The following is a 25,158-nucleotide window of genomic DNA, read 5'->3' as shown; positions in this document are numbered from 1 at the left end:
TCAAACATCTGATCTAACAATTACTGTTAGTATCAGTGAATGTTGAATAATGTGAAGCTACAAAGGGTCAAACAAAAGGAGCAGTTTAAAGATGTCTCCTCCGACACGCTGTCCCAAACTGAAAGATATGACATAATTAATATCAGATCAGAAAAGATCTCAGCTTGAGCGCTGACTCTTGATATTTAAAGATGCATCGATCAGTGTTTGTTAAAGGTCTCGACACAGATCTGTTGGTTTGATGAGGAAATGATGAATAAGTTGTGATGATAACAAGTTGATGACATCATGTGATCATGTGATCAAACCTCCTCCGTCTCCTTTTCCGCAGCGTGAGTTCATCCAGTTCTGTAAAACGCTCTACAGCATGTTCCACGGCGACCCGGAGGAGAACGACCTCTTCCAGGCCATCGCTACGGTTACCAGTCTGGTGCTGCAGATCGGCGAGGCTGGTCACCGTGGAAACAGCTCAGGGTCAGAGGTCAGCAGCCAGGGGGAGGTGACCGCTGAAGACACTGAAGTGAACGCCAGCGGAGGAGACGGGAGCTCACCGGCAGAGAGCGACTGGACGATCAGCTACGCTCAGATCCTGGCGTCGCTGCTCACCGAACAGGCGCTGGTCAACTTCTTCGAGAAGCCGCTGGATCTGACCGCCAAAATCTCAGAGGCCAAGGAGAAGCAGTATCATCAGAGGGCGGGGCTTCTCACGCTGCAGCAGGGGACCAGCTGACTGACACACCGACCCTGAGCCGCCACACACACACGTTCGATTTCTAATGAAGAAAACTACAGTATCAGTATCGCATAGCGCAACAGGACCTGACCTCTGACCCCACACTGACAGGACGTCTGACCTGACCTCTGACCCCACACTGACAGGACGTCTGACCTGACCTCTGACCCCACACTGACGTGACGCCTGACCTGACCTCTGACCCCACACTGAGAAGACATCCTGACCTGACCTCTGACCCCACACTGAGAAGACATCCTGACCTGACCTCTGACCCCACACTGAGAAGACATCCTGACCTGACCTCTGACCCCACACTGAGAAGACATCCTGACCTGACCTCTGACCCCACACTGAGAGGACGTCTGACCTGACCTCTGACCCCACACTGACGTGACGCCTGACCTGACCTCTGACCCCACACTGAGAAGACATCCTGACCTGACCTCTGACCCCACACTGAGAGGACGTCTGACCTGACCTCTGACCCCACACTGAGAAGACATCCTGACCTGACCTCTGACCCCACACTGAGAAGACATCCTGACCTGACCTCTGACCCCACACTGAGAAGACATCCTGACCTACTTCAACGTGAACCGGTGACAGAAGAGTTTCTTTTTCCAAAACATTTAGAGCCAAAAAAAACCAGACGTCACATGACAGTGGACGCGCCGCTGTCACCCAGTGACGTCACAGGAAAGTCTAAATATTGCCTTCTGACGTCACCATGACGACGCCTGCAGTCAGACTGATGTGAACAAATAATCTGTCCTCTTTGTCACAAGGAACCTTTTACAAAGTGTTATTATAACTTATTACTAACGACTTTATTAAGGGGGCAGTTTGGAGGCGGGGCTGTACGAGCTACTGACCCATCATCAGTCAGCGTCTGAGACGAACACCTGTCGGGTAGAGTTTCAGTTTGGTGAGTGAATCTCTGAAGGTCGTCTGAAACAATGGAGGTTAAATGTTCACACTAAAACAGTTCTGTAATAAAAATCAGGGAGGCGGGGGGCTCCAGGTGAGAATCGATAGCGAGTCGGACTCGTTTGCCTTTAAGCTTTAAGCTCATCACTTTAATCAATGGTTAAATGCCGCTGTGTCTTTAAGAAAATTGTGCATTACAAACCAAAAACCTCAAAACGCCTTCGCTGCTGGAAACTGTTTAATCAGCAGACTGAGTTCAGATCAATCAGAGAGTCGATAAAGAATCAGACATCGAACAAGACATCAGCTGATCCGCTAAACTATCACTTCCTGTCAGTCTGCTGCTGTGAGGCTGATGAGATGCTGAGGGTGTGACAGTGAGGGCGCCTTCACACGTGACACATGGGACACAGCCATCTAAACCCATGACCACTGAGGACAAGACTATCCCTCTGTACATGGGACGCCCGCTGGGTGCCCTGAGACAGGTCTCTCTGATGGGGAGAGACAAGTCTCTCTGATGGGGAGAGACAGGTCTCTCTGATGGGGAGAGACAGGTCTCTCTGATGGGGAGAGACAAGTCTCTGATGGGGGGAGACAAGTCTCTCTGATGGGAGACAGGTCTCTGATGGGGAGAGACAAGTCTCTCTGATGGGGAGAGACAGGTCTCTCTGATGGGGAGAGACAAGTCTCTGATGGGGAGAGACAAGTCTCTCTGATGGGAGACAGGTCTCTGATGGGGAGAGACAGGTCTCTGATGGGGAGAGACAAGTCTCTCTGATGGGGAGAGACAGGTCTCTCTGATGGGGAGAGACAAGTCTCTCTGATGGGAGACAGGTCTCTGATGGGGAGAGACAGGTCTCTCTGATGGGGAGAGACAGGTCTCTGATGGGGAGAGACAAGTCTCTCTGATGGGGAGAGACAGGTCTCTCTGATGGGGAGAGACAAGTCTCTCTGATGGGAGACAGGTCTCTGATGGGGAGAGACAGGTCTCTCTGATGGGAGACAGGTCTCTGATGGGGAGAGACAAGTCTCTCTGATGGGGAGAGACAGGTCTCTCTGATGGGGAGAGACAAGTCTCTCTGATGGGAGACAGGTCTCTGATGGGGAGAGACAGGTCTCTCTGATGGGGAGAGACAGGTCTCTCTGATGGGAGACAGGTCTCTGATGGGGAGAGACAGGTCTCTCTGATGGGGAGAGACAAGTCTCTCTGATGGGAGACAGGTCTCTGATGGGGAGAGACAGGTCTCTCTGATGGGGAGAGACAGGTCTCTCTGATGGGAGACAGGTCTCTGATGGGGAGAGACAGGTCTCTCTGATGGGGAGAGACAGGTCTCTCTGATGGGGAGAGACAAGTCTCTCTGATGGGAGACAGGTCTCTGATGGGGAGAGACAGGTCTCTCTGATGGGGAGAGACAGGTCTCTCTGATGGGAGACAGGTCTCTCTGATGGGGAGCTGCTCTCTTCACAGCCAGACTCCATTTAGAAAAACAGTGATTTAAGATCAGTGAACTCAGGAGCTGCTGGTCTGTTGCTGCCTCCATCAGTCAGTGTGTTTGTGTCACTGTGTGACTTTGATGAATCTGAATTAACCCTTTAAACACCAGAATCACACAGTGATACAAACACACAGACTGATGGAGGCAGCAGTCGACCAGCAGCTCCTGAGTTCACTGATGTTAATTCACTGTTTATCTAAATGGAGTCTGGCTTTAAAGAGAGCATATAGAAGTTCAGATTCAGTGGGCCGTCTGACAGCGAGGTAAAGCAGTGTAAATATTCTAAATACAGCGCACAATAAACTAATATTAATTTTTTTAAGGTGGCTAAAATACGTTTTGCTGTTGCCCCCGACAACAGCAGGACACTGTTTGGCTTCCATGTGGATTCTCTTGCCTGTTTCTCCAAACTGGACATGTGCTGACTGACGTGTACTGTGGGTCAGTCACTGACTGTGGGTCAGTCACTGACTGTGGGTCAGTCTGTGGGTCAGTCACTGACTGTGGGTCAGTCACTGACTGTGGGTCAGTCTGTGGGTCAGTCACTGACTGTAGGTCAATCACTGACTGTGGGTCAGTCACTGACTGTGGGTCAGTCACTGACTGTGGGTCAGTCTGTGGGTCAGTCACTGACTGTGGGTCAGTCACTGACTGTGGGTCAGTCACTGACTGTGGGTCAATCACTGACTGTGGGTCAGTCTGTGGGTCAGTCACTGACTGTAGGTCAATCACTGACTGTGGGTCAGTCACTGACTGTGGGTCAATCACTGACTGTGGGTCAGTCTGTGGGTCAGTCACTGACTGTGGGTCAGTCTGTGGGTCAGTCTGTGGGTCAGTCTGTGGGTCAGTCACTGACTGTGGGTCAGTCTGTGGGTCAGTCACTGACTGTGGGTCAATCACTGACTGTGGGTCAGTCTGTGGGTCAGTCACTGACTGTGGGTCAGTCTGTGGGTCAGTCACTGACTGTGGGTCAATCACTGACTGTGGGTCAGTCACTGACTGTGGGTAAGAGCGTCACACAGCCCCTCCTCAGAAGATCCAAACTGTCCCTTTAGATGTTGATAAGTCATTTACTAACACAGTATAGATGATTTCTGAGCCAGTGATGTGATGAAGCTGCCGGGCTGTGAAACATCTCTGATGACTCACTGATAATAACAGAAGGTGAAATATGAGTCTGTGGTAATGAAGTCATTTAACATCAGTGTCTCACCTTAAATAAAAACCAAAGTCATTAAGAATAAGTTAATATTAAGGTTTTTTCAAATATCCAACAAGTGGAACTGTAAATGTGAAGTTGTTCATATATTCATTCAGGTGAGGAGGTCAGGGGTCACACAGGCTGTTGGAGAGGGTTACACAAAGGAGATTTTCACAACCTGGCAACCCCAAATCAGTTCCTGTTAACCTTGGCCTCTAACTGATCCATAAACCTGTCATAAATGACGCAGCACTAATGAACCCATGAATTCTAACTAACGTATGAAGCCTTCATGATCACTGCCTTATCAGAGTCGTACCAACGACCCTCACAGAGAGCGCTGCAGCATTAAGACAAATCTAGCATCTTCTTTTTTATTGATTTTATAACTTCTGTTTTCACGTGCACGCACCTCAGAATAAAAATCTATTTTTTAATGTTTTTCAATTTACTGAAAAAATAATCTTCAGTTACAGAAAAAGACGACACTGCTGGAAACGTGCTTTAAATAAAGACACTGTGTAAAGACCTCACGTCTTCCTCCTCTTCTTGTTGATAAGCCGACAGCAGCCATTTTGTTTTCACCTCACCATCCTGTCTGACATCACGTCCTCTGAGCTGGTCGTTTGGGGGCAGTCGTTATTTTTCCCTCACTTTCATTTTGAAACTACGGAGCCTCTAAAGTTTTTTTATCTTGTGAGTACAAATTCGTATCTCATTCCATCTTTACTCTGCTTGCTGCTTCGCTATTGGCTTTTCTACTCTGCCCCTGATTGGCTACGCTGACACGTCTCTCACGTGTCTCTTCCACAGTCTGTATTTATGTAGTGGATTCACAGAGGACACCAGAGACCCAGAGGAGAGCTGAGAGACAGAGGACAGAATGAAGAAGGAAGTGCGGTTGTTTTGTTGTGTTCACACCTGCACAAACTAACCTGAGTTAGACTGAACCGAACCAAACAAGGCAGCTGTGAACGCACCCTCAATGTTACAGGACCCAGTGAGCAGCTGCTGAGAGGCACAGTGTGAATAAGGAGTGTGAAACGAGGAGCTCAAAGTAGAGAGGGAAAGACAGAGACAGAGTGCTGCAGGAGCTTAGTGTGAATAAGGAGTGTGAATAAGGAGCCCAGGATCAGAGTAGAGAATGAAGAGGAGGAGACAGAGTGCTGCAGGAGCTCGGTGTGCTTTATTGGCTACAGATTAAAGGTAGAGGACCTAAATAATCAGAAGAAACAAAACACACACTCTACTAGTGACCAGCCTTCAGTGTGAAGGAGGGAAGACTGAGGTCTGGTCTCGTACAACTCGTTAGGAGCGGTTTCATCATGGAGGAGACAGACGCTAACTGACTCCTTACAGGTTTCACTATTGTCGTCATTTCTTTTTCTCTCCACAGAATTCAAACTATGTGAGCCCATCGTCTGGCTGAAGGTTTCTAATACTCTTCTACATATATTAAATATTATTGAAATATACAAAGGGCGTTGGGTTGTTAGTGAGTCTAAGGGAGTGTCTCAGAACAGGTTACAGAGTCTGTCATTCAGCGTAGTCATAGTATGTATAATAGAGATATTTATATGAGTGATGTCACCATGCTGATGTCACATCCACAGGAAACAGGGCAGCAGCGTATGAATGAGAACAGACGAGAATCACAACACCATTAAAATACAGAGCTAAGAGACACTAAATCATTGCACTAAGCCGCGGTTGTGTTCACAGGAAGACCAATCAGATTGCCCTGTGGATGTGTCACGCCCACTCTGGAGGGACGGTGGGCGGGCTTTGTCTTTAGATTGCTTCAACGTAGTTGGCTGGCAGCATGCCGGTCTTGCCGGTGCGCTGCACGGTGCCGTACATCCAGCCCTCGTCGATGGACTGCACGTTAACGATCACGTCTCCGTCTTTAAAGGACACCTCGTCGTTGTCAGCTGCAGTGTAGTCGTACATGGCACGAACAGTTTTCTGCAGAGAGGAAGGAAAAGACGTCAGTCAGAGTCATGATGTCACTGCCAGAGTGTAAAGGGTAGAGTTGGCGATGTCACATTCTTGTTGTCAATCAAGAGACCAAAACAAGTGATGAATTGATCCTACTGACGAGTCCAAGCAACAGATGTGCATTAATGAGCTGCTACGGATGAACTTTGACCTCACATTGGCTTTAGTCATGTTGTCAAGTTAATGGATGTCTGCAGGAACTGACTTGACTCCAATGCACCGCCATCATGAGCAGAAACAGACAGAGCTGCTGCCTCCATCAGTTAGTCAGTCAGTTTGTGTTACTGTGTGACTTTTAATGTTCTTGTCTCTGTCCTGCTCAGGGGTGTGGTGGGACTTAATGAGCTGGGTGTACTAAGAGGTCAGAGGTCAGCAACCTTTACTATCAAAGAGACATTTGTTACCAAAAGAAAAACAAAACAACGTGTGGAGTCTAAATCAGCCAACATGTCTAAACAGCTAGCTTAGCTATGGAGAATTAAGATCAAGCACTGCTGCTGAGGTCTGGAGAAGGCTCCAGGCCACAGACTGATGCAACACGTTTTAGTTTACTAAATGTTAACATATGAGTTTTCCAGACTGCAGTGTGTGTGGAGGAGTGTGTTACTAACCCCGGTGGTGGAGGGGTGTGAGGGGACGGAGGAGACGGTGGTCTGCTGGGTGGCCACTGATGAAGACCTCTGCTGCACCTCCACAGTCTTAGCGTGCTGGTAACCTGCAGATGTTCACAGAACACACAGATCAGTGAGCCACACAAACCTGACCTGGTGTCTGGTAAAACATACACACATCACACACATGTACAGTGTTTGTTGAGGTGACGGTGGATCACTTACCGACAGAGGATGCCATGAAGCCATTGCTGTAGAGGGACATGTGGTGGTCGGCGTCCTGGGACACCTCAGACTTCTCGTCAGCCATGCCGCTCAGGGCGCTGGTGGAGCGGGAGTGCTCCTTGCTGCGACGCTGAGCTTGAACTGTCAGAAGAGTGTCAAAGGTCAGATGGAGACAGCTCTTTATGATCACATGTAACATCAGAGCAGCTGTGGCTGAAACAAATCCATTTAAAGTGGTGCCCAGTAGCTCCGTGAGCAGAGCAGGTGTCCCATGTACAGAGGCGCTGTCCTGACACAGCAGCTGCGGGTTGCTGCCCCCCCCCCCCACAATGGAGTTAAACTGTTACCAATATTTGGACTATTACACAGTAACTTAGAAACCTCAGCACACAGGATGCAGTATCTCTGAATCTTTTGGGAAACATTCATGATATTTGGACTAAATAATATATTCATTCATTCATTCATCTTCTAACTGCTTCATCCTCTTGAGGGTCGCGGGGGGGTGGAGCCTATCCCAGCTGACACTGGGTGAGAGGCAGGGTTCACCCTGGACAGGTCACCAGACTATCACAGGACTGACACATAGAGACAGACAACCATTCACACTCACATTCACACCTATGGACAATTTAGAGTCACCAATTAACCTGCATGTCTTTGGACTGTGGGAGGAAGCTGGAGTACACGGAGAGAACCCACGCTGACACGGGGAGAACATGCAAACTCCACACAGAAGGGCTCCCACGCCCGGGATCGAACCGGCAACCCTGTTGCTAACCACCACACCACCGTGCCGCTAAATAATATATATTCACACTAAATATAACTAAAATGCTCCCTTCTTCTGCTGACCTGTGATGTCATAGTTTTTTGGGGGGGTGTCTGATCTCACCTGACATCATGTGCAGACTCCTGGACTGGATGTTGTCCTCAGCAGGGTCGTAGTCAAACACAGAGCCGGGGTTTGTGCGCCACACACGCAGATCTGAGGACACACAGTCACAAACAGGATCAGTTCAGCGGTGACTAAAACACGACCTCCGGGGCTTTTAAAGATCATTAGTCATTACAAAAAAAGGTATGCTGAGCTCTGAGGGCTGATCACATTAAAGTTGAGCCAGTGTCTCCAACAACTTCATGTGTTTCCACGTGTGCATGTGTCTAACTGTACCAGTGATGGTCTCCTGGTCGTGCTCGATGGCACGTCTCCTCTCCATCTCCACCACGCGTCTCTGGATGCCACGGTAGCTGATGTCACTGAAGTCCTGAGTGTTCTTCTTCACGCGCTCGGTCACCAGGTCGGTGGTGGTGGGAGTGAAGCTGCCTTTGCTCTTCTCAAAGTCCTCGTGGTATCTCACCTGAGGAGCACAGGTAACAACCACACTGAGTGGAAACACACACACACACACACACACACACCGTCCACTGCCCACAGGAAACACTCAGTACATCAGGGGGTTTCAGTCTTTTGGGGCTTAAAGTGCAACTTGAGTATTTTTCAACATGGACCCTATTTTTTCCACGTTTTTGTCTCTAAGAGACTAATGGGAGCAACCTTTGAACCTGTCTAGTATTGAAGTAGTGCCACAGCCAGCAGCGACGAAACAGGCTGCGTTTTCCCTGCAGGCAACTGAGCAACATCAATTTATGTCCACTGAAAGTGTTTTTGTCACTGACAGGCTCACATTGATATTCAGAGTGTCTGACAGCCTCATAGAAAGGATCCCTGCAGAGAAAGACCTTCATGTTAAAGACTAAAATCCTTTTTGTTTATCCAGAAACAGCCTAAAAAAACAGACATGAAACTGCCATCGTCAAACACACCAGACTCCATCTAAATAAAAGATAACTTTATCATCTTAAAACACACTTTATTCACAGTCGACAGAAACCAAAAAAAAAAACTCACAAAAAACTGTCTCTGTCCAACTTTTGACTGTTCAAACAATCAGCACCTCTGGTTTGGCTGAAATTAACCCTTAATTCATTCAGTTAGATGTGACATCATGCTGCGCCTGTACACGCTAAATTACTGATTATTTAAATGGAGTCTGGTGGGTTTGGTGACAGCACTGTCAGGCCTGTTTCTGGTTCAAGAAAAAGGATCTTACTCTTTAATAAAAAGGACGAAAAGGACCTAAAGATCTAAATATCTGGCCACGCCCACTTGATGGCGCTCTGAGGTCCACTGGTTCAGAAAAGCTTCACTAGAGCACCAAATGTGTTTTAATCCGCTGCTGAAAATAGTCCTCAACAAATGCACAGTTTACTCCTGATTGAGTGACATGTTCTAAAATCAGTTTCCAGCTGTCTGAATAAATTACTGAGACTTTATCCAAAATCCAAAAGTCTGTTAATGAGACCTGATTTTAAAAGATTTAAGTTTTCAGTTGGAGGAAGTGTGTTGGGGCTGAAATCGACTGAGAGGGCAGGGATATGAAACCGTTCAGAGACAGACTGACACACTGTTGGCTTCTGTCTGTCTTCATGGGATTTGTTTACAAGAAAAAATACAGACTAAGAGAAGTAAGCACTCTGCAGTAGAAACTTCACGTGCACAAACATCCATAAAGTCTTACTCCAGAGATGATGCGCTGAGTCTCTCTGACGCGTCTCATCTCAGGTGTGTCCAGGACGAAGGCGGCCTTGCCCTGGACCTGCTTACGGAAGCTGTCAGAGTACAGCACCTGGCGGAGGAGCAGAGGACACACAGTGAGCGGCTGAAACGTCTCTGACCTGAGGACATCAGACAGTAGCCGTTAGCATCCACAGCACAAAGGGCGTGGCACAGAGGCTGAGTGGAGGGACGACACACACAGCTGCTGGGAGGGGTTACAGTACTGGGATTCAGACGGATGAATTAGAAACAAGAATACATCCCAGTCTTCAGTGGGAGGGGCACAGGATGATGTGGAGGAGAGGTTAGCAGTGATGATGTGCACAGACACACCACAGCTGGTGAGATTAAACATTCAAAAAAGAGCGTGACGGGAGAATTAATATCATTAACTATAGAGCCAGGAGACAGGTCGGTTAGGAAGGGGTTAACCAGGGCAGACGGAGAACATTTTCTTCAGTAGAATATGTTCTTGCTGGAGGTCTGAAGGTACCGAGCTAATGTTCTCTTGGTTCCTTTTGACTCGCTCCATCTCTGGGGTAAAGACCACAGGAGTTCCTTTGGCTGAACTGTCTTTATACCACACCTACAGGACAGAAGCACAGGGGCCCCAGAGGGGCCAGTCAGACACTGAAGCACACACAGACCACACACCTATAGGACTGCTTTCATAGACTCACATTAACCTCAGACTCAGAGACAGCAGATACAGACAGAGTAGAGTTCAGGATGGTTCACAGATTAAAGTCCCCCTCCACACACACTTTAAGAGACACTGCTGGGATGAACCTTTAGTCTATAACATGGTCTTCACACAGGAAAAAGGAAACAACGGGGCCTCACTGAGTAATTCTGGATCTAACTTCCATCTCACCAACCACAGCTGCTTGCACTACCTTTCACGTTCCACGTTCTCCAGTGATCACACAGCGTCACGAGGACATTGCAGCCATTATTTTATACAGACTATGAGTCAGACATTGGCGACTAGCAGATGAATCACATTGGTTATGGTAGTTAGCTTCTTTCTCTTGTTTACGTTGTCTGTTAGCTTCTAGGCTAACTGGCTGAGTCTGACTCTGGGTTAGTGGTTGTGAAACACACATTACTGTAATATCTGCTCTGATAGAGTTTTTTGTAGATAATTGAGGAAAGCTCTGGGTCCTGTCTGCATCCTAAAAACTGCACATTATACCATGTGTGCTCTGAGTACTTTCACTATGCTAATGCTAACTCTGCTCTCTGTGCTGACAAGTCTGCTCTGCACTGCAGGTTTCAGGTGTTGTGTTGAAGTCTGTTACCCTGTTGATGTGTATTTCAGGTTTCCCCTCCCGTGCTTGTATACTGGGACAAGAACAGAAGTCCAATTAAATGTCCTCGTCCAGCTGGGACTGTAGCTCCACTTCACTGTGACTGTAAACAGACTGAGTGCACAGTTTTCTCATCAGTGACGTACTGATCTGTCTGTCCCAGCAAATATTTAAATCTCAGATTTTAGGGTGGAGGGATGTGAAAACACCTTTCTTTAGACAAACTCTGCAGAGACACAGGTCAGTAGAGTCAGGATCAGGGTCAGACATGAACATGAGAAAGACATATGTGACGTGGAGGGGGACTTTGAATAATCTCAGAGAAGGAACTGTTTGAGACATTTTGGAAACAGCGTCTGAGAAATTGGTCCTATAGAGTGACTCATCCTGGCAGCTCCGCTGGAAACAGCCAGGATCACTGTGGAGGAAACAAACACACTCCTACGTTGCAGCAGGACGTTTAGTTTGTCGTTAGCTGTCGAGTGAAAATGAATTCAGCAGCTTGATGTGAAGAAGCTGAGCTGTGGGTTAGAAAACCAGAGAGGAGGCTCTCACTCAGCTCGAGGGGCGGATGGTTGGAGATTAAAGATGGAGGAAAGAAAAAAAGAAATGATGGCGAGCTGGAGCTCAGGAAACTGCAGTCTGTGCCTTGGATGAAGATGAAGATGAGGGAGAGGTGATGAGGGTGTGAGATGACAGCGGGGGGGGGGAGCACACGGGCATGATGGGTATTATTGATGGGCACTACTGTCCACTCTCAACAGTTAGGGAGCACACGTGGTTCGGTTTGGATCCACTACCGAGCTGATGTGCTTCTGGGTTTGTCTGACCCGCTTCACCTCCGGCAGGTCCGGGATAGCCGTAGCTCGACCCAGAGAGTCCTTGTACTTTATCTGCCCCACAGACAGTTTGAGGGGGAGGAGAAATAAAGAGGTCAGTCAGAGACAGCTGCAGGAGGACAGAGACACAACACTGCACCAAAACTCACAGCAGACATGAAACATGGAGTCAAACACACACACTGTGTTTTATCCTGAGAGATGGAGAAGCAGGTTGTGACGGAGGCTGGTGGGGTTTAGATGACCCTGTTAACTCTGCACAGTGGGTTTGATGTGATCAGTATCAGCTGTGACAGGATCAGGAGAGCTGTTATGTTTGAGGGAAATGAGCGGGGTGGAGGGGACAGAGTGACTCTGTGGAGTACCGTGCTAATGTTTTGCTGATTGCGTTTAACTCTCTCCATCTCTGGGGTCTCTGACACTGACGTGCCTTGTCCCACATCTGTCTTGTATTGAATCTTTGAATGAGACGACACAGAAAGTCAAATATGGAGGACACACACTCAGAGGAGGATTAGTTTCAGATCTGGGAGGGAAGGAACAAAAAATAATTCAGGGAAATACTCCTTTAAGGTCTTTTCACACCAAACACCAATAAATCACGTGAATAAATGGCACGTCAGTTATAAGTTTATCCCATCTATCTCTAACAGCCTGCCCACACCTATTCCTATATCGCAGTGTCTTTTTTTCTCTTCAGCTGTTTCATTTTCTGCCGATAAAAACAACCGACCAAAAAAATCAGAACTCAAATCTTCTTGTCTACCTTTGAGTGAAAAGTTTGAACGCAATAAACCGTTAACGAATATTCTCTTTTTTTATTTATTTTTTTCCCTGGTGTGAAAAGGCCTTTATCTGAGGGGGTAAAATGGAGGGAAATTATGTTTTTATGAAAATGTGAATTCAAAATCACATCGTTAACCAAGGCTGGTAAAAAGGAGTGATCTATGAAACGTGGTTAGGATGAAGGAGGTAGAGGTTTCTAGAGTTTCAGACTAGTAGGAGAGGTCAGAGGGCATTTTATGAAATGACTGTAAGGGGTCAGATCAGGGTCACTGCAGTCCTTTGTCTCTACCAAGCTGATATTCTTCTGGGTTTCTCGGACCCGCTTCACCTCAGGGAGATCTGGGATGGACGTGCCTTGACCCACAGAGTCCTTGTACTGAATCTGACCATCGTATAAATAAGTTACAGAGACACAGAGTCAGACAGGGACAGACACAAGGCCAGTATGTACTGAGGACACACAGACAGTAACAGCTCATGACATTGTGTTTGAGGGAGATGAAGAGTGAGGAAGAGTTGACTGAGGTAAATGAATATAGAGCAGGAGGTTGCAGGGTGACTCTGTGGAGTACCGTGCTAATGTTTTGCTGATTGCGTTTAACTCTCTCCATCTCTGGGGTCTCTGACACTGACGTGCCTTGTCCCACGTCTGTCTTGTATTGAATCTTTGAATGAGACGACACAGAAAGTCAAATATGGAGGACACACACTCAGAGGAGGATTAGTTTCAGATCTGGGAGGGAAGGAAATACCAAGAATATCAAAAACTAGTTGTTATAACTAAGTTCAGGAACAAAGACCACGTCTCCATCTCATCCAGAGAATACAGGAATCACCACAGGACTCTATCTGCAGTAGAGCTGACAAAGAGACGACTCCCCCAAACTGTCTCAACTTCCCTGGTTCTGTCCCGCCCTCCCCCCTTCAACCGATACCTGACCTTCTACCTGTCTGAGACCAATCCTCTTCCATACTTCCCTCAGCCCTCATCCATTCATCCATCGTGTGTAATAAACTAACTGCAGTCTATAACTGTATTGCCGTGGCCTTTGTTTGTGAATTACATTAAAAAACAGGTCAATACAGACTTATTTCAGGGAAGAATGAAGGGGAATTATCTGGGGGGGGATTTTTGTTTTTTTGGGGGGGGGGTTTGTGTGAAAATGTGAATTCAAAATCATATCGTTAACCAAGGCTGGTAAAAAGGAGTGATCTATGAAACGTGGTTAGGATGAAGGAGGTAGAGGTTTCTAGAGTTTCAGACTAGTAGGAGAGGTCAGAGGGCATTTTATGAAATGACTGTAAGGGGTCAGATCAGGGTCACTGCAGTCCTTTGTCTCTACCAAGCTGATATTCTTCTGGGTTTCTTGGACCCGCTTCACCTCAGGGAGATCTGGGATGGACGTGCCTTGACCCACAGAGTCCTTGTACTGAATCTGACCATCGTATAAATAAGTTACAGAGACACAGAGTCAGACAGGGACAGACACAAGGCCAGTATGTACTGAGGACACACAGACAGTAACAGCTCATGACATTGTGTTTGAGGGAGATGAAGAGTGAGGAAGAGTTGACTGAGGTAAATGAATATAGAGCAGGAGGTTGCAGGGTGACTCTGTGGAGTACCGTGCTAATGTTTTGCTGATTGCGTTTAACTCTCTCCATCTCTGGGGTCTCTGACACTGACGTGCCTTGTCCCACATCTGTCTTGTATTGAATCTTTGAATGAGACGACACAGAAAGTCAAATATGGAGGACACACACTCAGAGGAGGATTAGTTTCAGATCTGGGAGGGAAGGAAATACCAAAAATATAAAAAAAAATGAAATAAAATACAAAAAACAGGGAAATGCAGACTGATTTTGAGAAAAAAAATTAAGGGACTTTTTTTGTAGAAATGTAAATTCAAAATCACGTCATTAACCACGGTTGGTAAAAAGGAGTGATTTATGAGACTTAGAGTGGAGGAGGGGAAACTAGTGCTAAAAACACGGAGGGTCTAGAGTTTCAGACTAGTAGGAGAGGTCAGAAGGCATTTTATGAAATGACTGTAAGGGGTCAGATCAGGGTCACTGCAGTCCTTTGTCTCTACCAAGCTGATATTCTTCTGGGTTTCTCGGACCCGCTTCACCTCAGGGAGATCTGGGATGGACGTGCCTTGACCCACAGAGTCCTTGTACTGAATCTGACCCATGAGACACAGAGTCAGACAGGGACAGACACAAGGACAGTATGCACTGAGGACACACAGACATGTCCACTGATTCATATCACCAACATACAACAGCTGACAGTAACACGTGATGCCAGTGTTCACACAGGTCAGTGACAGTTGGGAGTGTTGGCGATAAATAAGGTTGTGAAATATTCACGCTCTGCTTTAAAATGGATGATAATTGATTTAGTTTATGACTTCAGGGTTTAGATGTGATGAATTATCATGAGAAAGAAAAATCCTACGGAGCCCTCAAAGGAACTGATGGACACGTTCACTATACTGCCAAAAGTATGTAGACACCCAACCACTGCTGTACTGTGCAACAGTTTTCAAACATTTTAAAATCATGGTCTATAATATGAAACTGGAACAGCTCCCACTCTTTCAGCTGCAGATATTTGATCCCATTCAGCCACTGAAGTGTTGGTGAGGTCGGACACTGGTGTTGGGTGATGAGGTCTGGCTCACAGTTGCCAGTTTAGTTAATTGTAAAGGTCTCAGATGGGGTTGAGGTCAGGACTCTGGAAAAACCTTTTCTTTATGGACACGGCTTTGTGCATGGGAACATTCATTGTCATATACTGAATAAAAATATAATTGCAACACTTGTTTTTGCTCCTATTTATCACAGGCTGAATATCTGAGACTGTTTTATGCAACAAAGACTTATTTCTCAGAGGATCTTGATGATGATGTTGGATGTGTTTTGTACATGATCTGCAGCTGTGATGTTGGTTGGATGTACTGCCAAATTCAGTGAAAAGACATTGGAGTTGTGTTGTGCTGTTGTGAACATTACTGCAGTCAGTATACCAACGACACACTACCTCATAAACCTGTGATACCTTTGGCATTATGTCGTGTGATCAAACATTACTACTCACTGCAGAGTGACCTTTCATTGTAATGATCCCAAGACACACCTGTGTAGTAACGATACTGTTTAACCAGACACACCTGTCAGGTGGATGGGTTATCTTAGGAAAGAGCTCACTAACATGGATTTTAACACATCTGTGACCAAAATTTGAGATAAAGATAAAGAAGACTTCTGTAAGCACAAAAAGTCTTAGATCTTAAACTTGAGCCTGTGAGCAATGATGGGAGCAAAAAGAGAAGTTTTTGTTTAGTCTAAAGCCCACTGCATGCTGGAGGATTAACTTTTCCTCTGTATGGAAATAAGCTGCTCAGACCAAACAATGAAAAACAGCAATAAACCAAAAGTCCTTGGAAAGGAGTGTCCACATAGTTTTGGCCATGTAGTGTTCTGTGGAAACAGGCGTGTGTACTGCAGTAAAGACGAAGCTACATCTCTACCTTTCCACAAGTTAAACTAAAACGTGTGTTGTCTTTGGGGGCTTCGTACAATACTGTAATTAGTGAGAAAATATTAAACTGAAAGTAAAATAACAAACATGAAATAAATCTGTAAAACGCTGGATTGAAATGGCGATTTGCAGATTATTATTTGAAGAGATGACGTGTGAGGACAGGTCGGGTTATATTCTGAGAACAGGAGGGGATATGGAGGTAAAGCTGGTGGAGGGCAGGGTCACTCTGTGGAGTACCGTGCTAACGTTCCGCTGGTTGCGTTTAACTCTCTCCATCTCAGGCGTCTCCGGTAAAGCTGTTCCTCCTCCCACCTCCTCTTTGTACTGAATCTTTACATGGACGAGGAATGAAAGCAGCAACCAGAGGTTAGCCTGATTTCAGCTCTCTGGTAACCAGGATGTGGTGCTTCATTTAACTTCCAAACTATTTTATCTGCTTTGTAAATACAACCCAACACACACCAACAAAAATACACTGAATGAGACAAACACACGCATAAACCAACACACCCACGACATCATGGTTCTGTGAACACATATCTAACAACACACAAGCTCTGCACTAACACACAGACATGTTGCACTATAGAGAAACTGTCAGGGGTTAGTGGCGTGAATTAAAATGCTGCTTATTCTACATGGTTAAAAACTCTGTGTTTGGTCCAAAGAAATTGGGGCTGCATGTCAGGGTGGTTAAAAAATAAAGAGAGGAGTAAGGAAAAGTGTTATTAGGAAATATTAAGAAGAGAAATAATAATATGACGTAGATACCAAGCTGAAATTCTTTGTATTCTCTTTAACACGAAGCATTTCAGGAGTGTCCTTTACAGTAGACACTTTGCCCTTTATGTTTTTAAGGTCAATCTGGTAAAGATTCTACAGGAGAGAAAAACAAAGTGCAGTTAAAATGTTTCACAATGATAAAGAGAAGAAAAGAAACAGAAAACCAGAAACTATGAAAAAGTGTCTCAGTTTCTGCTCAGGATTAGCTCCAAAGCTTTTTCTCTGAATACGACACTGAGCTGACTCAACACGTGACACCAAACACTTTACAGCTGGACTCAGTCCAATAAGAGAACACAGACACAGAGACACACACAGAATCAGCAGCAGACACCAGAGGATCCTCTGACTTCACACTGTACGTCACCATCAGCATCATTTATCATTTCATGACTTACAGTGCTGAAGTTCTTCTGGTTCTCTCGGACTCTCTGCATCTCAGGAGTGTCCAGGACCGGCACATAGTGAGACATCGTCTTCTCTGCCTCCTCTTTGTACTTTTTCTGGTGGACACAAACAGTAGGATGTTTCATTATTAAAACAGATTCACACAATATTTCAAGACTCTTCAGTTCATTGTTTTAGGATTTCCCCAGACGTGTTAAATGTCCAGTGTGAAGGATTCAGGGGGTGTATGGGCAGAAACAGAACATTCAGAACATTTCTAGTGTTTTCATCAGTGTAAAATCAGCTGAAACTAAGTGTTGTTGTGTTTTCGTTGGCTTAGAATGAGTTGTTTATCTATACAGGGAGCACATCCTCTTCCACAAAACCTGCCACGTCTCTACAGTAGCCCAGAGCGGACAAACAGTTTCCAGAAAGAACCTTTCACCTTTTAACCAAGCGGTAACCTCTGTGGCTGAGAAATGAAGCCAACAGGAAGTGCCAAAACTGCAGTTCCTCTGATGTCCACTTGAGGCTGACTCCATGAGTGAGTCAGTCCCCACAGACCTCCATGTTCACGTGTAGAAATAAACATGTTTACAGGTCTCTAAAGATTATTTCAACATTCATGACAACAGGGACTGATTTTTTTTATGCATAATTAAGGGTGTGTCCACTTTGAGCTGACAATCTGATACCACAGCGACAGCGTTGGTTAGGTAACGTAACCGTGGCATCACCCCAGATTAAAAGAGTGTATGCATAGCTGTTGCTATTTCAGTGTGTTTTCAGTTCATGAAAGTTGATTGTAACATTTTGGTCACTTAAAAAAGTCTCGTTCAGTGTTCAGTTATCGGATGTTCATATTTTCTGGTGATGACAATTGTTTGTTTTTTGCTAGCAAAAAATTAGCATTAGCGTTATCACAGTTAATCAGAGCTGTAAATGTACCGTGCTAAACAATCTAGCACCTAACGTTAGGGTTAGCTCTGAATCTGCTCACTTCTGGCTCCAAATATCCAAAATGGCAATGACCATAATGTCCGACTTGAGGCTTTAAAACAGGAGTCCACAAACCAACAGGTGATGTCACGGTGGCTGCATCCATTTTTTATACAGTCTGTGGCTTATGTCACCTGAAGGCCACCGTAAGGAGGCAGGCAGAGGGGTATTCAGTTGGTTAAAAATCTGCAACCTCACTGCTGGATGCTTCTAAATCCTCCACACTGAAACCTATAACTGAAACCTGTGGAAGGTTTAATCACCTGGCTGACGATGTTCTTCATCTGTTGAGCGTGGATAATGTCTGGGGTGTCGATCACAGTGGTGTAGCTGGCCCTGTCCATCTCAGCGGTCTGCTTGTACTTGGTCTGAAACACAATAAATATATATATCATTCAGCACAGATTCAGACCTGACACAAACACACCAGAGCCAGTCTGTGGATCACTGATAGATTTAAATGGAGACACAGTATGATTCAGACCTGACTGAGGATGTCAGTGGCGTTCCTGGCCCTCATGAAGTCGGGGGTGTCTGTAGCCAAAGCCAACATTCCTTTGCCCTTGATCTCCTGCTCCAGTGACTTCTTGTACTCTCTCTGTAAATGTTACAGGTGATCAGGTGTTAAACAAAGCACTGTAGTAATACGACTGTCAGACAACTATAGATAACAGGATTTCTACTTATTCATACTGAGAGGCTGCAAAACCAAAACATCCAAGAGATGGTGAATAAAGACGGTTAGAGGAAATTTTATTTTCAAAGGTCATCGGGACAGCAGATTATGTGGAAAGACAAAACAACACGAGTTAAAGACGGTGTGTTAAAGTATAGTTTCTCTTAAAGTGGAAACAGACAACTCTTCAGCTTTTCCCTCCTTCTTATTTACAAGTGGTATTATTGTTGATACCCAAAGACAACCGGATCACTTCTTGTTTACCTCAGAGCCTCACAGCTACCAACAGCTCAGCACACACTGTTTTTTTGTTTTCTGAAGTTGCTTTGATTGTTCTGTCATTTTTGCTGCTGAGGATAATAGCTTCAAAGACATTACAGTGATAGTCTTTGGAAAGCCACCGAGGAAAACAAAGCGCTATCCTCTTCCTGTTTTGGTTGATGCACTTCCTTTGTGCTGTAAACACCATTTTCCAGAGCGATCGTAGCTGGTGAAACTGAGTCTTAAAGTGAAACTGAGTCTTAAGAGAGGCTTGAAGGAAACCAATCTAAACTCCAATGATGTCATTATCATATCACCATTACACTGTATGGTTAACATTCACTTCATAACGAGTTATCGTCTATTTCCACTTTCATTTTTCATTATTTCAGTTTATGTAAAAACCCGTAAATTTCTTCACAGTGTTTCATCTGACGTTCGTTCCAAAAATCAACCTCCCCCAGAGCACATTTTAACAAAAACAGTGAGCTCAATTAAAATGATGTAAAGTCTTGACTTCTTGTGCACAGCCTTGATGCTTTGTTGACCACCAGCGTCAAGCAGATCTAAAATTAAGTGATGTCTGGTTAGGCCCCAGCCACTTCCTGTTTTAACCCCGCCCATTCCAGGTATGGATACAGGTACAGATAATTGAGTTGGTTGAAAGGATGCAGATAAAATAATGACGTACTGGCTCATCCCTATTTCCTACAGCACTAAGCACTTCTGTCATTCTTCCTGTGTGCAGGTGGGCTGCAGCTACGTCTGCTGTGAAATCAGTAACTATAAACTAAAGTCAAAGATAAAATCCTGAATAAAAACAGAGTGTTGCATGTTTCATATTAAACCTCAACACAATGTGCTCTCAGTACATCTGAGGTTGATCTCTGGAACATTTATCGGACGTTACAAGAAGACGAGTGTGAGAGGAACCCGTGGGAACTCAAACAGGTGAAGGCGAAGGTTTTAACTTGTAAGAACATTTCATACGAATCAAAGAAAGGAGGGTGCTGAAAGATTAGTGATGTCATGAAGCAAGGATCAAAGTCACACCCAGCAGTCGCCCTTTTAGTGTGATGATGAAGCTCAGTTAGGGGAGAGGATTCAGCAGATGGTGCACCACAGCAGGATTGTGGGAAGGCACTCGGTTGAGAGCGTGATGGTGTTTCCATCACTTCTCAGTCAGCCGTACCTCACACAGGATTTGAGTGGCATTCCTTGCTCTCAAAAGCTCCGGAGTTTCCTCCAGTACAGTTAGCCCTTTACCCTTCACTCCCTCCTCTAGATCCCTCCTGTACTCTTTCTACAGGACGGAAGAAGAACAGAGAGAGCTGCAAGAAGGGCACACAGGCAGGCCAGGCCAAGGCGTTCAGACAGACAGACAGACAGACAGACAGACAGTACACCTGTGGGCTCAAAGTCACCAACACTACCAGGATAACAGCCTGAGACACTTTGACAGATTCAGGGTTTACATGTATTATACCAACATCTGTTACAGTTTCACAGAGGGAGGACGTGTTGGTGACTTCGGCAAGAATCCTGATAAAAGACATGTCAAACACATTTTATCAGATACAGTGAAAACAAAACACATCACCAGAACATTTCATCATTTCACTTCATTGACTGACATGACTGCATGCACACACACTGTTGAACATGAAGCTGTTAGTCGGCTCCTGAGTGTTAAAACTATGAGTCCAAGATGCCACAAATACAAACCATCCTAACTACTGAACTAGAAGCTCTGTGAACAGAGAAGGGAAATATATGAGCGTTGCATTTCAGCAAGTACTCCGACCCAAACGACCTCACAGGTCATTGTTTCTACCCTCTAACAGGGCGCTGCAGCAACGAGTCCTAAAACCTGGAGTTAGCATTTTAGCATGGCATGTTCCCTCGTCTTGAAGTCAATGTGTGTTCTGAACGGGATTTTGGTGAGTTGTTTGAAATAAAGTCTGTGGTTCACACAAGCTGAAGAGACATTCATGTTTTGTTCTGCGACATAAATAAGTCAGTAAATAACCCACTGTGAATTCAGAAGCTTTTATGTGTCTAGAAAAAGACAGCTGCTAGCAACTGGCTAAATGAGCAGGCTGTTCTCGTGCACTGTTTGTATGTGTACCTAAGAAAAGTAACACGCCAGACTTTGTGCATAACTTATGCAATCATGAGTTTGATTATAACCTACGTATTTGAGAAGGCTGTGATCACATGACCAGTGCAATGACAGGAGTACAGAAGGAAGTAGGATAAAGATTATTATTATCATAGCAGGTTGTGGTGGTGGATGGTCAATCAAACACAGGACTTTCCTCCAGAAGAAGAGTGTTTGTGTGAAACCAAGTGAACTTTGAGTTATTTTAAGGTACGTCATCACCATGTTTCTTTTACTAAACCTAACCTACTTAACTTTACAATAAATATGTAACGTGACAGTGAGCAGGAGCACAAGAGACTCCACCAGCCAAGCGGCTAGCTTCTGGTTCAGTGCTCCGCTAACTTGATTGGGAATAAACTGATTTAATTGTGTGGCTCTCATGTGGCATCTCTTGTGGCATCACGTGACGGACTCGTAGGTTGTTAATACACAGTTTGGCACTTCCTGTGGGCCTGACTTGGAATTTGTCGCTGTTTATACGAGATCATCTGACTTCCCCCTTTGCTCCCGTCATAATATCTACTGCCACTGGAGGCTGCCGCTGATTGATAAATGTAGATATGGGTTGTAACAAGCTGCTGTACAGATGACCTGTGTGGTCGTTGTTTTTGGGGGGAGGACAGTTTGTTGTATTATTCAGAGTTAAGGGCGGTGAAGTGAATCATGCAGGCAAACTAAAACTTAACTGCTCAGGTGGACCTATGAGGAGTCAGGGAGGAGGGAAGCACTCGTGGGATTAAAATCAGAGGTAGTGAAGAGGAGGAGGGGCCATGGTTGGGATACAGTCTTAGTATGATTATAAAGAATAGGTGAAGTAAACAGGGGAGGTCGTCAGGGATTTAAAAAGAGTCCTTTAGTTACCTCACTGACTATTCTGGTGGCGTTTCTGACATGTATCATGGCGGGCGTGACCTCCAAGCCTGAGAGGTTCTTGCCCTTCATGTGCTCCTCAAAGTCCTTCTTATAGTCTTTCTATTGGCCGCAAAGATAAAGACAGAGCTCAGATAACCACATGCAGGCAGCGCTGCTTCACAATGCAGGTACCTCATTACCTCATTCACACCAGCGTCCTCATAACGACACCAGTCCCCGTATGTATAGTCTGAGAATGTGAGGTCTTGTGCATGTTCATGAGTGTGTTTGTAGAGTGTGGGAGTTTAAACTCTGATGTTTGGAGTCTGGAGTTTAACGATGATCATCAGCATAAATGTTTTAAATATCTATAATCCAGGCTCCATAGAGATGTTCAGATTATACTTTACCTTTGTCACCTCTGCAGGGTTGGAGTCAGATCAGCAGTCTGAACTTATACTCAGGATCAAGGAGCAAAAATACACCAGGCCTAAGTTTACTGTGAACACATTTTACACTGCCTTCTCCCAGTTTATTCTCCCAGGCCAGCCAGTAAAGAGCAGACAATAAAAGGGACACACAGTGATCATTTCCTGTGAGCCTGTTTACTCCAACATGTGTCTCAGGTCTTCTGATCACAAGTGGTCAGCTCTTAGTACGAGTGGCACAGTGTGATCTGATCACTCAAACCTTCTCCGTAAACATAGGCACACTCTCCTCACCTCCAGCTACTCTCTCCTGTGGAGTCCCACAAGTTTCAGTCCTAGGTCCCATTCTTTTTTCTCCATCTACATGCTTCCCCTCGGTCAAATCATTCAAAAATATGACATCTCTTTCCACTGCTATGCTGACGACACCCAGCTCTATCTTCCCCTCAAACCAAATGACCAATCCAAACTCACCAATCTTCAACTGCATCAATGAAATAAAGTCCTGGATGGCAGTAAACTTCCTTCAACTAAATGAAGCTAAATCCAAAATTGTTCTCTCTGGCCCCTCTGACAGCATCAACCTGATATCCAACAGTCTTGGCAACCTGTCCACTCTTATCAAACCTCACATCAAAAACCTCGGTGTCATTTTCAATTCTGCACTCCAGTTTGATAAACAGGTCAACTCAGTAGTCAAAGCCAGTTTTTTTACAACTTTACACCATCACAAAAATCAAACCATTCCTCAATTTCAAGGACCTAGAAAAAGTCATCCATGCTTTCATTTCCACCCACTTGGACTACTGCAACTCTCTTTACACTAGAATTAATCAGTCATCTCTCTCCCGTTTACAACTAGTACAAAACACTGCCGCTAGACCTTTGACAGGTACCCCTGTCCTAGCCTCTCTCCACTGGCTGCCAGTGCAGCACCATATTGATTTTAGACTTCTTTTATTCACATACAAAGCCCTGAATGGAGTGGCTCCTTCCTACATGACAGAACTTTTAACCCCATACTCCACCTCCAGACCCCTCAGGTCGGCTAACCTAGGGCTTTAACTGTTCCACGCACTTATTTTACACTCAGGGGTGACCGTGCCTTTGTGGTCGCAGCCCCCAGACTCTGGAACAGCACCACTGGAACTTTTTACTTTATTTATCTATATTCAATAATCATACAAGAATACAAAACATGAGGAACACATTTTGTACCTGGAGAAGGGCAAGAAGAGAAAGGGGGATGTGTATATCTAAATAAAAAAGAGTTTTTTTCAAGGTATGAAATTCTGGAGTTGCATGACAGACACAAAACGGAGACGTGCCTCGGCCTCGGCCGTCCACTTGTGATTGGATCACTGACGCACATGTAAAGATCAGGCAGAAACAGGCTCTGTAGTGTGAAACGTTTTATAAGATACTGTGCCTGATGAATAGTCTTAATATAATGAACTGGCGTTAAAGGCGTGTAAAAGGTTTCTCCAAACTTCAGAAACATTCTGTGACATAAACAGCTGAACATCCAACAAGCTGCAGCGTATCATCATCATGTACCCAGTCATCACAGTACAGGTTAATATATGAATATACAGCAGGCACTGAGGTTCTTCCATCCACTGTGAGCACACAGGAGGCTGAAGGTGTATTTACCTGGCTCTGCATGTGCTGCGCCTCCTTAGCCGTCACATATGTTGGTGTCTCAAAGTCCAGCATGGGTTTACCCTTCTCCCTCTCATACTTCTCCTTATATTTCACCTACACAGCACACACAGATATAATGTTAACAAATGATTCTTATATTGTGATGTGAAATGTCTTCAACACACAGTTTGACATTTATTATACAGAATATTTACACTTTATGTCATATGCAGGTTTGTGTTTATTGCAGTTCACTAGGAGAACAGATAAAAACTGTGTGAATGTTGTGTGTACACCGCGACATGTTGTGGTGCTCAGACGACCAAAAGTGGTTCAGTTTGATGTTTAAAGAGGCAACAGACAGCATCTTTTCCTAAATATATCATGATGAAAATAATGTGGGTTGCACAGGGTAGTGTCCACAGTCAAATCAGACTATCAGCGTTTACATAGGTTACTTAGTGGCTCTGCAATCTGTGCAATAAGCTTCTGCCACCGGGGGCGAAATTTCGCGAAAAAAATCTTCTTTACGGCAGGAAACGCATCATGTATTGTGAAACTGGTCGGTCAGCCAATCAGGGACTGGAGCTGGTCCTTATGAGGAGTTGGGCATGAGATAGTTGAGTCACGAGCACAATGGCAGACGGACAAAGTTTGGATAA

General features: G+C 45.2%; 3 protein-coding genes across 53 annotated transcripts in view; 1 reads left to right on the top strand and 2 right to left on the bottom strand.

Annotated features, from left to right (window-relative positions):
- LOC125899392 (TBC1 domain family member 8) overlaps positions 1-4,800 on the top strand; it is a 46,217-nt gene extending 41,417 nt beyond the window's left edge. For both annotated transcript variants that reach the window (XM_049593667.1, XM_049593666.1), the window contains exon 20: positions 332-4,800. In XM_049593667.1, the coding sequence (XP_049449624.1) occupies positions 332-730 (399 nt within the window). In that variant the 3' untranslated portion in view covers positions 731-4,800. The remainder of the gene's footprint in view (positions 1-331) is intronic.
- Positions 2,108-3,197, bottom strand: LOC125899393 (zonadhesin-like). Its single transcript, XM_049593668.1, has 2 exons — positions 3,095-3,197; positions 2,108-3,010 (listed from the first exon to the last, which is right to left on the bottom strand). The coding sequence occupies exons 1-2, from the start codon at positions 3,143-3,145 to the stop codon at positions 2,108-2,110; spliced, it is 954 nt and encodes a 317-aa protein (XP_049449625.1). The 5' UTR covers positions 3,146-3,197.
- Positions 4,801-5,530: 730 nt separating the features above from the next.
- neb (nebulin) overlaps positions 5,531-25,158 on the bottom strand; it is a 92,863-nt gene continuing 73,235 nt past the window's right edge. For 27 of the 50 annotated variants that reach the window (XM_049594964.1, XM_049594962.1, XM_049594986.1 and 24 more), the window contains 21 exons: positions 24,506-24,610; positions 20,601-20,711; positions 18,956-19,069; positions 18,735-18,839; positions 17,484-17,588; positions 17,074-17,178; positions 16,540-16,632; positions 14,846-14,938; positions 14,379-14,471; positions 14,096-14,188; positions 13,325-13,417; positions 13,042-13,134; positions 12,332-12,424; positions 11,928-12,020; positions 10,311-10,403; positions 9,780-9,887; positions 8,372-8,558; positions 8,093-8,185; positions 7,198-7,338; positions 6,973-7,076; positions 5,531-6,328 (listed from right to left, as the gene is read on the bottom strand). In XM_049594964.1, coding sequence (XP_049450921.1) covers positions 6,155-6,328; positions 6,973-7,076; positions 7,198-7,338; positions 8,093-8,185; positions 8,372-8,558; positions 9,780-9,887; positions 10,311-10,403; positions 11,928-12,020; positions 12,332-12,424; positions 13,042-13,134; positions 13,325-13,417; positions 14,096-14,188; positions 14,379-14,471; positions 14,846-14,938; positions 16,540-16,632; positions 17,074-17,178; positions 17,484-17,588; positions 18,735-18,839; positions 18,956-19,069; positions 20,601-20,711; positions 24,506-24,610 — 2,289 coding nt within the window. In that variant the 3' untranslated portion in view covers positions 5,531-6,154. The remainder of the gene's footprint in view (positions 6,329-6,972; positions 7,077-7,197; positions 7,339-8,092; positions 8,186-8,371; positions 8,559-9,779; positions 9,888-10,310; positions 10,404-11,927; positions 12,021-12,331; positions 12,425-13,041; positions 13,135-13,324; positions 13,418-14,095; positions 14,189-14,378; positions 14,472-14,845; positions 14,939-16,539; positions 16,633-17,073; positions 17,179-17,483; positions 17,589-18,734; positions 18,840-18,955; positions 19,070-20,600; positions 20,712-24,505; positions 24,611-25,158) is intronic. The other 23 variants (XM_049594968.1, XM_049595014.1, XM_049595013.1 and 20 more) reach the window with 21 other exon arrangements.

This window comes from Epinephelus fuscoguttatus, linkage group LG13 (assembly GCF_011397635.1).
Source record: "Epinephelus fuscoguttatus linkage group LG13, E.fuscoguttatus.final_Chr_v1".
Taxonomy (NCBI): Eukaryota; Metazoa; Chordata; class Actinopteri; order Perciformes; family Serranidae; genus Epinephelus; species Epinephelus fuscoguttatus.
The sequence above is the reverse complement of the archived record's forward strand: the minus strand, read 5'-3'. Positions and strand labels throughout refer to the sequence as shown.